Source organism: Oncorhynchus kisutch, linkage group LG6 (genome assembly GCF_002021735.2).
Source record: "Oncorhynchus kisutch isolate 150728-3 linkage group LG6, Okis_V2, whole genome shotgun sequence".
Lineage (NCBI taxonomy): Eukaryota > Metazoa > Chordata > Actinopteri > Salmoniformes > Salmonidae > Oncorhynchus > Oncorhynchus kisutch.
In genome coordinates, this window is record NC_034179.2 from 75,711,480 (window position 1) to 75,726,520 (window position 15,041).

The window sequence follows — 15,041 nt, forward strand, 5'->3', positions numbered from 1 at the left end:
AGTACCACATCCGGTTTTCAGCAGAAAAGGAAGCCTATGTTGAATTAGCTGTATCCCTGAAACCGGATACATCCGGTTGTTGGAAATTTATCCTGGTTTGGTCATCTGGAATGATCAGGACAGTTGTGAACAATTGCTGATTGGTGGAATATGGGATGTGCAGACAATTGTGAGGAGGCGGGACTGCAAAGTTGGGGAGGGGTGTGATACTGTGTCCCAGGTACAACACAACCAGCTTCTCAATGCAATAGCATAGCCATAGTGGAATAGTAGTTTACGTTTCTATGGACTCATTCATCCTTTTATGATTGATCAAAACGAAAAGTGGAATATCTGTCTGACGAGTTTGCTTACAACACGATCAATCCTTGACAATGAGTGGTAAGTGGGAAATTAAGATTTCTTCTTGTCGTGTTTATTTAAATTTATTTTTGACTTTATCAGATAAAGTTAGATGACTCAATCGGGGGTGAAAAGTTGCGGCACTGAATGACACTTCGCCCTCCTTATTGTCTTGTCAGTCACAGTTATTTTTAGTATTGTAAGCTCCAGTCAATTAATGTAGTAAATATTCATATTGCCAAGTAGTCTGAGGGGTGTTAATTTTTATTTTGAGATGTTGACACTGCTCTGGGAAAATGTTGTTCTTGATAAAAAGTATCTCATGTTTTCTATGGACTACATGAGTAGCCTACATGGGGAAAAAGAGAGATGTCAGGAAAAGATTCCACAGGACACAGATGTGTCTCGACCTGTCTGTCTGTTAGCCTATATGTGAGCAAGGGGGGTGTGGTTATGGATCACTTACTTACTCCTCATTGTTGGTAAATAGCTAACTTTAAAACATATACTATGTTGCTTTAGACTTCTTCGGGAAAAAATGGGGTGTCAGCTATGACACGGCGCCTTGAGTTGGAAAAAATCTATTTTGGTTATTGAACTACAGTAAGTGATGTGGATTTACACCCAGTTACGGAATTAGATTATGGGTCCCTGATCTGTGCTACTAAACGCGTCGAGAGTCTCAGTTGAACGTGTTTTTTCTTAGTCCAGGGAGATGGCACAACTGCTCCTCAGTAGTTGAGGTCTTTGTTTGCTATCACAGTAGGTTTTTAAGTGTGTGATATGAATCACATCAGTGTTTGCATTCTTGAACTCTGAGACAGATTTAATGTCGTCCCTATCATTGTTTACAACCCACCAACCAACCTTGTGCAACACCAGGAGAAACTTGAGTAAATCATTGGCGCAGATAAATGCACCATCAAATGTGTTCATAGTACTGGAAGTTCATCCTACAGCCTGTTATACAGTGCATTCGGAAAGTATTCAGACCCCTTGACCTTTTCCACATATTGTTACATTATAGCTTTATTCTAAAATCAATTAAATATCCCCCCCCCCATCAACCTACACACAATACCCCATAATGACAAAGCAAAAACAGGTTTTTAGAATTTTTTGCAAATGTATTAAAAAATTAAACTGAACTATTACATTTCCATAAGTATTCAGACATAAGTATTCAGAGTACTTTGTTGAAGCACCTTTGGCAGTGATTACAGCCTGGAATCTTCTTGGGTATGATGCTACAAGCTTGGCACTCCTGCATTTGGGGAGTTTCTCCCAGTCTTCTCTGGAGATCCTCTCAAGCTCTGTCAGGTTGGATGGGGAGCATCACTGCACAGCTATTTTCAGGTCTCTACAGAGATTTTAGATCGGGTTCAAGTCTGGGCTCTGGCTGGGCCACTCAAGGACATTCAGAGACTTCTCCCGAAGCCACTCCGGTGTTATCTTGGCTGTGTGCTTAGGGTCGTTGTCCTGTTGGAAGGTGAACCTTCAACCCAGTCTGAGGTCCTAGGCGCTCTGGAGCAGGTTTTCATCAAGGATCTCTCTGTACTTTGCTTCATTCATCTTTCCCTCCATCCTGACCAGCCTTCCAGTCCCTGCTGCAGAAAAACCCACAGCATGGTGGTGCCACCACTGTGCTTCACCGTAGGGATAGTGCCAGTTTTCCTCCGACGTGAAACTTGGCATTCAGGCCAAACTATTCAATCTTGGTTTCATTAAACCAGAGAACCTAGTTTCCTATGGTCAGAGTCCTTTAGGTGCCTTTTGGCAAATTCTAAGCAGGCTGTCATGTGCCTTTTACTGAGGAGTGGCTTACATCTGGCTATTCTACCATAAATGCCAGATTGGTGGAGTGCTGCGGAGATGGTTGTCCTTCTTGAAGGTTCTCCCATCTCCACAGAGGATCTCTGGAGCTCTGTCAGGGTGACCATTGGGTTCTTGGTCACCCCCCTCACCAAGGCCCTTCTCCCCCGATTGCTGGCCGTGCGGCCAGCTCTAGGAAGAGTCTCGGTGGCTCCAAACTTCTTACATATAAGAATGATGGAGGCCACTGCAATCTTGGGGACCTTCAATGCTACATTTTTTTTTGGAACCCTTCCCCAGATCTGTGCCTCGACACAATCCTGTCTCGGAACTCTACGGACAATTCCTTCGATGTCATGACTTGGTTTTTGCTCTGACATGCACTTTCAACTGTGGGACCTTATATAGATGTGTTTCTTTCCAAATCATGTCCAATCAATTGAATTTACCACAGGTGGACTTCAATCAAGTTGTAGAAACATCTCAAGGATGATCAATGGAAACAGGATGCACTCAATTTCGAGTCTCATGGCAAAGGGTCTGAATACTTATGTAAATAAGTGTTAGGTTCTTATTCTTAAGGACACTAGATAAGCTTTAACCAAGTAAAATTCTTCCCAAAGGTTCTGTACAGCTGTAATTCAGACAACCCAACATTTCTCCCATCACAGATATATATCCCATTTAAGACACTCCTCCTTCTCTCCAATCCTTACATCTTATGGTTCTACAGGAAAAGAGTAACAGGATACTAAACCCTTATTACTCCCTTCAGGGGATCTGACCTCACCTCCTGACCTCAACCCCTCCTTCACCTAATCCACAGATTTCTATCTTTCTCCCCTATATCAACATGTTGCTCTCCTCCCATCCAGCCAACACATTCCAAAGCCATATGTCTTTCTACAGAGAACCATTAACTTCTGACATAAAACCCAGTCACTTTCACTATTCTATGCTTCTTCTCCATCATTTATTTAATATCTCAATGTTCAAAATGTCAAATCAAACATAAGGTATTTCTGTTTTTTAGCAAACATTTCTAAAAATCTGTTTTCGTGTTGTCATTATGGGGTATTGTGTGTAGATTGATGAGGAAAATCAATTTTTGAATACATTTTAGAATAAGGCTGTAACGTAACAAAATGTGGAAAACGTCAAGCGGTCTGAATACTTTCCGAACGATCTGTATGTTAATTGCAAAATAATCCCCTCCAGCTTTCCTTGGAACACAGCCAGAAAAGCACCTCCTTTTGCTACTTCTCACAATGCAGCAGACAATGGCCATAAACTGTATTATCAACATAGTTTGAGCCTGTTCTCTTTATAACACAGAATGTTGGCTCCTCTTTCAAACCAGTCCTGTATTAACTTGCTTTCTCTGTACCTGGCATTACAGTATGGGTGAAGGATTATGACACGGGACAGGAAGAGGGGCGGACAGTGTCCCCGTTCTCTGAGGAGTGCTGTGAGGAGCTGTGGGACAGGGTGGAGGGGGTGAGGCACAAGCTGACCCGCATCCTGAACCCAGCCAAGCTCACCCCCTACCTGAGGCAGTGCAAGGTCATTGACGAGCAGGATGAGGATGAGGTCCTCAACTCCATCCAGTACCCACTACGTATCAGCAAGGCTGGTGAGAGAGAGGGAGGGAGAGGGAATGTGTGGGAGCAAAAAAGAGAGGGAGAATGAGATAAAAAATTATGGAAGTGAATGAGAAGAGTGTAAAAGGTACAGTTGAAGTTGGAAGTTTACATACACCTTAGCCAAATACATTTAAACTCAGTTTTTCACAATTCCTGACATTTAATCCTAGCAAAAATTCCCTGTCTTTGATAAATTGGGATCCCCACTTTATTTTAAGAGTGAAATGTCAGAATAATAGTCGAGATAATTATTTATTTCAGCTTTTATTTCTTTCATCACATTCCCAGTTGGTCAAAAGTTTACATACACTCAATTAGTATTTGGTAGCATTGCCTTTAAATTGTTTAACATGGGCCCAACGTATCGGGTAGCCTTCCACAAGTTTCCCACAATAAGTTGGGTGAATTTTGGCCCATTCCTCCTGACAGAGCTGGTGTAACTGAGTCAAGTTTGTAGGCAGCCTTGCTCGCACACGCTTTTTTAGTTCTGCCCACAAATGTTCTATAGGATTGAGGTCAGGGCTTTGGATGGCCACTCCAATACTTTGACTTTGTTGTCCTTAAGTCATTTTGCTACAACTTTGGAAGTATGCTTGGGGTCATTGTTCATTTGGAAGACCCATTTTTGACCAAGCTTTAACTTCTTGACTGATGTCTTCAGATGTTGCTTCAATATATCCACAGAATTTTCCTTCCATGTGATGCCATCTATTTTGTGAAGTGCACCAGTCCCTCCTGCCGCAGAGCACCCCCACAACATGATGCTGCCACCCCAGTGCTTCAAGGTTGGGATGGTGTTCTTCGGCTTGCAAGCGTTCCCCCTTTTCCGCCAAACATAATGATGGTCATTATGGCCAAACAGTTCTATTTTTGTTTCATCAGACCAGAGAACATTTCTCCAAAAAGTACGATCTTTGTCCCCATGTGCAGTTGCGAACCGTAGTCTGGCTTTTTTATGGCGGTTTTGGAGCAGTGGCTTCTTCCTTGCTGAGTGGCCTTTCAGGTTATGTCGATATAGGACTCGTTTTACTGTGGATATAGATAGTTTTGTACCTGTTTCCTCCAGCATCTTCACAAGGTCCTTTGCTGTTGTTCTGGGATTGATTTGTACTTTTCGCTCCATTCATCCCTATGAGACAGAACGTGTCTACTTCCTGAATGGTATGACAGCTGCGTGGTCCCATGGTGTTTATACTTGAGTACTATTGTTTGTACAGCTGAACGTGGTACCTTCAGGCATTTGGAAATTGCTCCCAAGGATGAACCAGACTTGTGGAGGTCTACAATTTATTTTGTGAGGTCTTGGCTGATTTCTTTAGATTTTCCCATGATATCTAGCAAAGAGGCACTGAGTTTGAAGGTAGGCCTTGAAATACATCCACAGGTACACCTCCAATTGACTCAAATGATGTCAATTAGCCTATCAGAAGCTTCTAAAGCCATGACATTTTCTGGAATTTTAACCTACTTGCCAAACCTTTGGTTTGTTAACAAGAAATTTGTGGAGTGGTTGAAAAACGAGTTTCAATGATTCCAACCTAAGTGTATGTAAACTTCCGACTTCAACTGTAAGTGAGAGGAGGCAGGGAGAGAGGAGGTAGGTCGGAGAGAGTGAGGTAAGTAGGGGTTTGTGCCGTGTGAGAAAAAGGTGGTTTGGAAGGATAGCAAGAGGGGAGTGAGAGACAGAGGGAGGGGAGACAGGTATGAGTAACGAGGCAGGAGATCAAGATGAAAGGAATGAAGGAGTGGCCACTAGCTAGGTAAAGGAGAGGGAGAGATAAAGGAGGAGGTAGACAGATGGGGAGTGAAAAAGACGGGGAGAGAGGAAGAAACAGAGAGATGAGGTTAGAGAGGAAAAGATGACAAAGGGATTACCTGGAACATGAGCAGCTTTCACACTTGTGTCAGTACAGTACTTACAGTGTCTCCATCTTCAGGATGTATTGTCGTCTTCGTCTTATAAACTTTAATGATGTCCCTAACTGTTTATCAGGACGATTGATTGACATCCTGCATGGGCGGGGCCAGCGTGGCCTGCAGGCCTTCATGGAGTCTTTGGAGTTCTACCACCCCGAGCAATACACTCAGCTCACTGGACAACAGCCCACCCAGCGCTGCTCCATCATCTTGGGTGAGGATTTGTCCCCAAATATCCCCCTTCCACTCCTGTATAACCTGTGTTCCCCCATCCCCCATTTACCTCCATTGCTGTGTCCCCCCAGATGAGGAGGGTCCAGAGGGCCTGACTCAGTTCCTGCTGCTCGAGGTGCGTAAGCTGAGGGAGCAGCTGCTGGGGAGCCGCGTGTGTGAGCGCCGCCTGTCCCAGCGTTGCCGTGTGGCCGAGGAGGAGCGCAGCCGGGCTGAACGCAAGACACTGGACTTACGACATGACCGGCTGCAGATAGAGAAGTACACCACACGGAACCACACATACAAGGCTTAAAGCACTGTGAGACAAATGACACTAGCATTAAAGTTTGATTAATTGAACTTCACAGGTAAAACCACACAGACATCTGGTTGTTATCCACAAGGCCCAACAATGTGCATTGCACCCAAAGTGAATGACAGTATTCAGACTGGAACTTGAAACATTGGGAATTATATACATAAACTACATTTGTGATAAGCCATGGTCCATGGCTGTCATACATTTTTTTAATAGGGATGTACAGTTTCTATGTCCAGTGTACTGAGAGCTGGCTGAATGTGTCTCCCACAGGCTGCGTCAGGACTGGGAGGCAGGCAGCAGGGAGCTGGGCCGGCTGAAGGACAGGCACCTGGAACAGGCTGTGAAATACTCTCGTGCCCTGGAGGATCAGGCCAAGGCCTCCGCACGTGAGAGAGAGCTACTGGAACAGGTATAGAGAGGAGAGGGGGCCAAAGGGTCTGATGGGTTGTTGAAGGAGAGGGAGGGTGACTGGGACAGAAGAAAGCAGCTGGTGAAAGATAAAAGGATGGATGGAGGGTATACATTTTTTTTAAAGAGCTGTTGGGACATGCCTTTATAGGAAGCATTTCCCTGGTAGGATTCCCTTGTAATACTCTTACTCAACCTTTTCTACAGATGGAGCAGCTGAAGATCAGACTGATGGAGGCAGAGAAAGAGACTGACAGTAGTCCTGTCTCTATTGCGCCAGTCAGAAGGAACAGGAGTGTCGCCCATCGGACGAACGACGCCCCCGCTGTTCCCGAGAAGAGGGAGGAGCCACTGCAGCACATTGACATTCAGAAGTCCGGTCACATTGAAACACAGGTAGAGCCACCACTCAGAGTGAATCTGATTCAGGTCACATTGAAACACAGGTAGAGCCACCACTCAGAGTGAATCTGATTCACCCTCTGAGATTGTGATGTTTTCCCGCTCCGACGGTGCTGCTCCAACTCTTGTATTGTTCCGTTTTGACCTCAGGCTCTGTTGGACATCCTGAAGCAGGACCGCAGGGAGGCAGCAGAGCAGAGACACGAGCTGTGTGGCAACATCGCCAGACTACAGGGAGAGCTGGAGAGCTCTGAGGATTTCAGGAACAAGGTGAGAGCAGAGAAAGGGCCTATTCACGCCATTCTGTCCCATTATTCACTCTCAGAAGTCACTGAGCTGGTGACAGTTTTTCAAGTTGTCTTTGTTCAGGCTTCATAAAGTGTTAAAACACGCCTCTTGTATATCAACACAATTGTATTATTCTGTCTTTGATTGTATGGTGTGTTGTGTTGTGAAGCAGGAGTCTCAGTGTGAGCAGCTGCAGCTGAAGGTGAAGACTCTGCAGCTGGACTGGGAGACGGAACATAAAAGGAGCATTTCCTACTTCAACCAGATTATGGAGCTGGAGAAGGAGAGGGACCAGGTCAGTAGGTCTGAGTAGGGATACGGGTTAGAACCAAGTAATCAATGTATGGTAAGGTTTTTGTTTCTGTTGGTTTAAATTGTTCATGGCTGTTTGGACACTGAATGAACATGCACAGAGTGTAACGGTTGTCTGTGGTGGAAGAAGAGGAGGACCAATGCTCAGCGTGGTAAGTGTCCATAGTGATAATTTATTATCATGAACACAAAAACAAATTAACGAGAATGAACGAAACAGTCCTGTATGGTAAATACACAAATCAGAAAACAATCACCCACAACTCAAGGATGAAAACAGGCTACCTAAGTATGGTTCTCAATCAGGGACAACGATTGACAGCTGCCTCTGATTGAGAACCACACCAGGCCAAACACAGAAATCCCAAATCATAGAAAAAATAACACAGACTGCCCACCCCAACTCACACCCTGACCATACTAAAACAAAGACAAAACAAAGGAACTCAGGTCAGAACGTGACACAGAGGAATATTGAGGTTGGAGTGTTGAGTTTGAGGCCTTTTTGCAGGATAATATAAGGCCTTTCTCTGCATAGTTGCCCCATTACTCACCGTAATACATCATTTTTGTCTAGTCATGCAGGTATTTCCACTACTCAGTATCTCCCCCACTCTGTGTCTGCCTGTCTCCTCATAACTCATCTCTCTAGCACGTTCTCTCCTCCTCCCTCTGATACTATATATCCTTCAGGCTCTGCGCAGTCGAGACAGCCTGCAGTTGGAGTATACTGACTGCCTATTGGACAAGAACCGCCTGCGTAAACGCATCGCAGAGCTTCAGGCCAATCTAGAGCAGCAGCAGAGAGAGCTGGAGAAAGAGAAGGACAGGAGCAGGGAGCAGAGTTCCCCCTGTATGCACTGTGTGAGTCTCAGCTACTGTATGTACACACATTCTGTGTACACACTTTTGATTATACTTGCACAACACAAGTGTGTTTTCCCTATTCTGTCAGACATACAGTTTCACACACTCACAAAAATATGACAATCAAATTACAGTGTGGACCTGTTAGCCTTCTCCTGTACTCTTCTAATGTGATTGTCTCTCTGTCCCTCTCCTAGTCTCACCTGTCTCTGTGCAGCGAGGACCAGTGCTACGGGCCCTGCTGCTCCCTAGACCTCAGCCCTCTGCCCAACGGCACTCACCAGCTGCTCTGCAAGGTCAGAGTTCATTGCCATCTTATCATCTTCGTTGGCAGCAGCTAGAATATTAGCAACATTATAGTGTTATGATCAACAGCAGCCACAAAATGTATCTCTTCATAATCATGTAATAAATAGTCCTTGAGGAGTGTGGCAGTGTTGCTGTCCAACCCGTCTTTTCATTTGACTCATTCAGAGTTGTATTTAAGTAGGTACCATTGAGCTGATCCCCGTAACAATAATGATACTTTTACTTGGCATGGTTATTCATGGTCTACTTACAGAGAATATTATTTTTAGATCAGTGTGAAGCAACTCCTGTGTGCTAATTAGGTTGCATTGTTGTTTTGCATAGAGTTAGAGATATTATGTTTTATGTATTGTTTATTTAACTTTTGTTTATTACCTACTTCACTTCTTTGGCAATGTTAACATATGTTTCCCATGCCAATAAAGCCCCTTGAACTGAACTGAATTGATGTTGCCAGAGAGGAATTTGTGTAACTGTCAGCATGTTGGTACCTGTAGGATACCTTTCAGTGAACAGATGTTGATGATGTCTCTGTTTTCATTTCTGTGTTACAGTCTCCCTCTACAGACCAAACCCATGTCCACTCCGAAGGTAAGCCTATATTTCAAATCAAATCAAATGTTATTTGTCACATGCACCGAATACAACAGACCTTGCAGTAAAATGCTTACTTACATGCCCTTAACTAACAATGCAGTTAAGAAAAATACCAACAAAAATAAGAAATAAAAGTAACAAATAATTAAAGAGCAGCAGTAAAATAACAATAGCGAGGCTATATACAGGGGGTAGAGTTGAGATGAATGCAGTGTTTCCCAACCAAGGGTACTTGGCCTATCCACAGGGGGTACTTTAAGGGTACTCTGGGTAGAGCAAAATATACTTGGTAGTCGAGTAACGGAAAAAGGTTGGGAACCACTGGATTAGGGGATTGGGGTTTTGCAAGGATAGCGTTGAAGAAAAGAGCATTCCTGAGTTGATCCCTCTTTTTTTCATGTTTGCTTTATTTATTCTACATTTTTACACCACTGTAGCTGATGAAGGATAACCCTTCTATTTCAACTACTGTTTGATTAAGACATGGTAGAAATAGGCATGGCCAAAACAAATGTTTGTTTTTTTTGACCACTTTGATGAGAGAGGATAGGCTTAGACTTCTAAATACTTTCTTTTGTCTGCAGGTTCCCGCTCAAACTCAGAGGAGAATCTCTTGACAGCAGTGAGTTGTTGAATTACTCCACAACACTTTGTGACATGCCAACATATCAAAGCATCATGTCTCATCTTGCGTTAATCTATATTATGTTAACAAATGTATTTTTCTCACTGAACAGTATAGCTGTGAATACACACAGTATATGTGGATTATTGAATAATTAATCAACTTTTTCAAGTTGTCTTGGAGACAATGAATAGGTGTAAATTGTTGGCCTGCATCTATACTTTAGTAATTCTCTATTTCCCTTTTTGTTTGTGTCCTGTGTGTTTTACAGACAGTGGACAGTGAGAGGGATGTTAACAGGCTCTCCATCTTCCCCTTCCCTCCCTGTATGGACTCCATCAACCGCAGGGTCAACATAGAGTATGTCATACCCATAGAATTAGGAATTAGAATTATTATTAATTTAATAGGATATCTATGGTCATACCATAGCAGATCAACTTGTACATTATTCTCTGATATGGAGATATCACTCTCTTAAATCCCATGTTATGCTGGAAATGCATTCAAAACTAAATAAATGATGATGAAAAGTCCTCTATTGTGATCTTATCCCTTTACAGGTTTGACCTGGACTCCTGGGGCAGTGATGAGAATGAGAACCTCACAGGTTTGGTTTAGTTCAGTACAACCCTCATGTCCGTCTAAGTCTGTAGCTACCTGTAATACATGTAACCCCGGCAAAGTATAGATGTGTGTAGTGATGTCTCATTATGTTGTGTTTCAGGAGTCCAGAGTGAGGTCTCCCTGTCGAACTCCTGTAGCTCCCTGCATTCTCACCTCTTCCCCCCTGACCTCATCAACCTGCCCCCTGTCCCACCTCACAAACCCAACTACAGCAGTCTCTGGTATGTCTCCATCTCTGTGCTGCCTACATCAGGGCAGCTAATCCAACGTAGTGTAGGTACACTTGCTAACCCTTTATGGTGTGAGATATAATCTTAACTCTATACTGATAAGTGTAATTGCCATCTCTCTTTCCCCTTCCTCTTTCAGTTTCGAGCCCCTGTCCCCCGTACCAAGTCCCCCCACTACGCACAAAAGAGGAAGAGGCAGCCTGGCAGATGACATCACCATCATTGGGGGCAACCTCACAGGGATCTTTGTTAGCAGCGTCAGAGCTGGTTCTCCTGCTGAGCAGTGGGGTCTGAAGGAGGGCAGTGAGTTACTGGAGGTGAGAAACAAAGGCATGCAGACAGTAGAAAAACAGCCACACAGGCCTGAGTATAACTGTCTCTCTCCTCCCTGTCCAGCTGGAGAAGGTTCTGTTTGGTGGGGGCAGTGTGCTGATGGGCCAGTGCACTGGAGAGGTGGCCCACTTCTCTCTGCAGTGGTGGACAGAGCCCTCTTCTCTCAAACACCAGACCAACACAGGGGGTGAAGTTCTGAGACAGCTTTTACAGTTCTTTTCCTTGACTGATGTGCTTTTTCAGTACAGTACACCTTTATAGTAAATGGTCTTTCTTGGCCTTTATCCAGATGTCAGACTGTTTATAGAACCAAAAAAGTTCAAATGATAGAGTGTGTGTAACTAACTGCCCACCCCTTTTCCTCTTCTCAGCCTACTCCAAGTTATGTGCCCAGCTCCCTTCTCCTAACTTCTACGGTGCTGACTCCTTCTACGTGCGCGTCAACCTGGACCTGGACCCTCATAGCGACCTGCCCTGTCTGGGGGTGCACTGTGATGACATAATACACGTCACTGACACCCGTTACAATGGGAAGTACCAGTGGCGCTGCACCCTGGTGAACCCCCGCACAGCCAAGCCCTTGCAGGCGGGGGTCATGCCCAATTACAACAGGTAAGGGAGAGGTGCCACGTACTGTCACCTTTGTGACAGAGATCAAATGAACGGGTTATATAATGTAAGACATTTTAATAAGCATGAGAAGAAGATTAAACGTTCCATTAATCTATAACAGACAGTTGTGCAAACATTTAGCTTTGTTAGACTGCACTCACAGACTGCATAAGACACATAATGATAAATGTGTTTCCCCCTACATATTTCTCTATCTCAGAGCCCAGCAACTGTTATTGGTGAGGTTACGTACCTTAGCCCTGGAGCAGAAGGATTTCAAAAAAAAAGTATGTCTCCTCTTGTCCCTACTGTGTGTGAATCTCTGGTAACCAAGGGTAACCAGACTACTGATTCCTCCATTCCTCCCTGTAGGTATCCAAGAAGGGCTCTGAGCGTGTACGATTGGTCAAGGCTGTCCCCCCCAGCTGTCGTGGGATTGGTTCCACCCCACAGGTCCTTTACACACTCAGCAACCGTAAGCTCCGCCCATATGACTTTATTGATCTTTTTTGTTTGTCCTTTGAAGACTATAGTAAGATAAAAATGCATGAACCTAAATGTGTGTGTGTGTGTGTGTGTGTGTGTGTGTGTCTTTGCTCAGGTCATGAGGAGCACCTGATTCCTTACAGTATGGTCCAGCCAATACAGGTCATGACCAAACGGCCTGTCATCTTCTCCCCCTCCTTGCTCTCTCGCGGCCTCATAGAGAGACTGCTTCAGCCAGCAGAGTCTGGACTGGACTTCAACACCTGCCAACCAGGTACACACACACATGCAGACACCCATGGTTATTTACATAGTGTCACTACACACTCAAATTTCAGAAGCACTATGCTTGTTGTCCTTCTTGCATGATGTGTTTTAAAGTAATTACTTGTAGATATGTTGCCCCTCTACCGCTTCTCATGGAGTGATGTCTTTCAGAGTTAATCCAGGCCACAGAGAGAAATGATAAGAGTGTTTTCCTGCTAGATGCTTCCACCCCAGAGCAGGCTCTTGGAATCAGTCTGCAGTCTATTCAGGATGTAATAAGCCAGGTATACACTCTTTCTTTCATTCATTCTCTCTCTCTCTCACAATCACACACACACAAACAAACAAACACATCCCATGGGGCAAAAACTGTGTCAATTTGTATTTTTTATTTAACCTTTCTTTAACTAGGCAAGTCAGTCAAGAATAAATTCTAATTTACAATGACAGCCTACCCCGGCCAAACACTCCTCTAACCCTGACGACGGGCCAATTGTGCACCACCCTATGGGACTCCCGATCACGGCCAGATGTTATACAGCCTGTAATCTAAACAGGGTCTGTAGTGACGCCTCTAGCACTGAGATGCAGTGCCTTAGACTGCTGCGCCACTTGGGAGCCCCAAAATGTTGCTTCCACGCTATTTCAACAAGAAAATGTTATGTAATGATGCTTAATCGAAGTGGAAAACTGAATGGATTTGAAAAAGTCATCAACAATCCAATGACATGGTGACATTTTTTTGGTTGATTTTACATTGAATTCATGATAGTTGACAACTACACCTAATGTAAATCAAAACTAGAGGTTGAACTGTCTGTGCCCAGTGGGTTACCTTTCCCATATAGGTTTCTGTGTCTTGTCTCTCAGGACAAGCACTGTCTGTTGGAGCTAGGCCTGAGTAGTGTGGAGGGCCTTCTGAGGCAGGGGGTCTACCCTATCGTCATTAATATCCGACCCAAGAACAAAAAACACAAGAAGCTAAAGTAGGTGCCTGACTGACTATCTGTATTTGTGTGTGTTTACAATACACTTTTAGATCATAAGTTATTCTATTTTTGTAGTTGTATGTTCTCTAATTCAATTTATAAACCGTAGTTACAAAGTCAACCTATTTTGCCCCATTGACAGGAAGTTGCTGACCGGGCGAGGGGAGGATGGCGTGATGGAGGAGGTGTGTCAGGCGGACGAGCAGCAGCTGGAGACCCTGCCCCTACTCTACCACACTTTGGAACCCAGCACCTGGAGCTGCACCGAGGATCTGCTTCTCGCCATACGCAATGTCATCCACAGCCAGCAGAAGGCACTGCTGTGGGTTGAGTTGGAAAGGCTCCAATAGATCCCAATGTTTTCACCCAGTTTTATTGTTTTACTAAGATAAATTTGATACAATTATCGTATACATTTCACACACACCCATTTAGATACCTAGTTCTACCACAGTAAATATGAAGTTTCATGTTCATTTGATGAATTAAACCTTACAAGCTCAGTAGTAACATGTCTTTATGTTTTAATGTTGTATTTCTTGTCTACCTATGTGTAACAGTATAACTTTAGACCGTCCCTCGCCCATGCCCGGGCGAGAACCAGGGACTCTCTGCACACATCAACAACAGTCACCCACGAAGCATCGTTACCCATCGCTCCACAAAAGCCGAACAACTACTTCAAGGTCTCAGAGCAAGTGACGTCACAAATTGAACCGCTATTTAGCTAGCCGTTTCACATCCGTTACATATGCTAAACATCCGCATTAAACAACCTTCATTAGTTAACAGAGCATCTTTTAAATTATTGAATAATTCATAATAATACATGGAATTTGTAAATACATTAACATTAATATTAGTAGTTGGGGTTTGTCTACATTCGCCTTTGGCCACTAGTCACAATATAATAGCTTTTGAATGTTCTTCTAAAAATACATCTAAAACTTATGCCTGCTTTATGGTTAGGAAAAACTTTGGCCTTTAGAATGTTCCTTTCAAGACAACTGGAAACTCGGACAAAAAACGAGAGCTTATTAAAGGCGCTGCATTGTCAATAAATCATCTGTATTGACAATACAGTATTTACTGCGATGCGGCCTCCGCAGAAGTCAGAGCTAACACATTTTTTGCATTTGAAGGAAGTTGTAAAGAAAGTGTGTTTGTGTTTTTCTAGGACTGCCCCCCATCTACTGTCAACCAATCAACCATCCACTCAATTTGACCTCTGCATGCCTCTGGAGACTCCACAATTGCGTCACACCATCCTTACAGTGCCTCAAACCACATTTTCGGATTAAGCGTGGTGATACGGCAGAGGTATAATAATGCCGAGGTCAAAATAACTAGGAACTCGTAGAAATAGTAGGTCAAATCATGACGTCAGTGAATTTAAGGCTGGAAAAGTCGGAGCTCTAGAAAGAGGCCGGAGTTCACGAG

At 43.9% G+C, this 15,041-nt stretch overlaps 2 protein-coding genes across 5 annotated transcripts in view; both read left to right on the top strand.

The window, feature by feature from the left end:
* The first annotated feature begins 201 nt into the window (after positions 1–201).
* LOC109884380 (caspase recruitment domain-containing protein 10-like) lies at positions 202–14,117 on the top strand. Of its 4 annotated transcripts, none has more exons than XM_031827578.1 (24): positions 208–381; positions 3,554–3,787; positions 5,791–5,928; positions 6,020–6,206; positions 6,520–6,658; positions 6,865–7,053; positions 7,210–7,329; positions 7,517–7,642; positions 8,353–8,523; positions 8,724–8,822; positions 9,390–9,426; positions 10,017–10,054; positions 10,329–10,417; positions 10,621–10,667; positions 10,785–10,905; positions 11,054–11,231; positions 11,311–11,434; positions 11,619–11,859; positions 12,080–12,146; positions 12,232–12,334; positions 12,461–12,619; positions 12,784–12,896; positions 13,483–13,598; positions 13,744–14,117. In XM_031827578.1, the coding sequence occupies exons 1-24, from the start codon at positions 375–377 to the stop codon at positions 13,949–13,951; spliced, it is 3,051 nt and encodes a 1,016-aa protein (XP_031683438.1). In that variant the 5' UTR covers positions 208–374; the 3' UTR covers positions 13,952–14,117. The 4 variants fall into 4 exon arrangements, 3 of the variants coding, with proteins under 3 accessions (XP_031683440.1, XP_031683438.1, XP_031683439.1); XM_031827579.1 differs by having other exon boundaries at positions 209–381; positions 7,520–7,642; XR_004210405.1 differs by lacking the exons at positions 12,080–12,146; positions 13,744–14,117 and having other exon boundaries at positions 203–381; positions 7,520–7,642; positions 13,483–13,602.
* Positions 14,118–14,232: 115 nt separating this feature from the next.
* The window catches only part of LOC109884379 (trinucleotide repeat-containing gene 6B protein), a 29,385-nt gene continuing 28,576 nt past the window's right edge, over positions 14,233–15,041 (top strand). Inside the window, exon 1 of the mRNA XM_031827576.1 lies at positions 14,233–15,041. This exon is cut by the window's right edge and continues 563 nt beyond it. The gene's annotated coding sequence lies outside the window, so the exon portion shown is untranslated.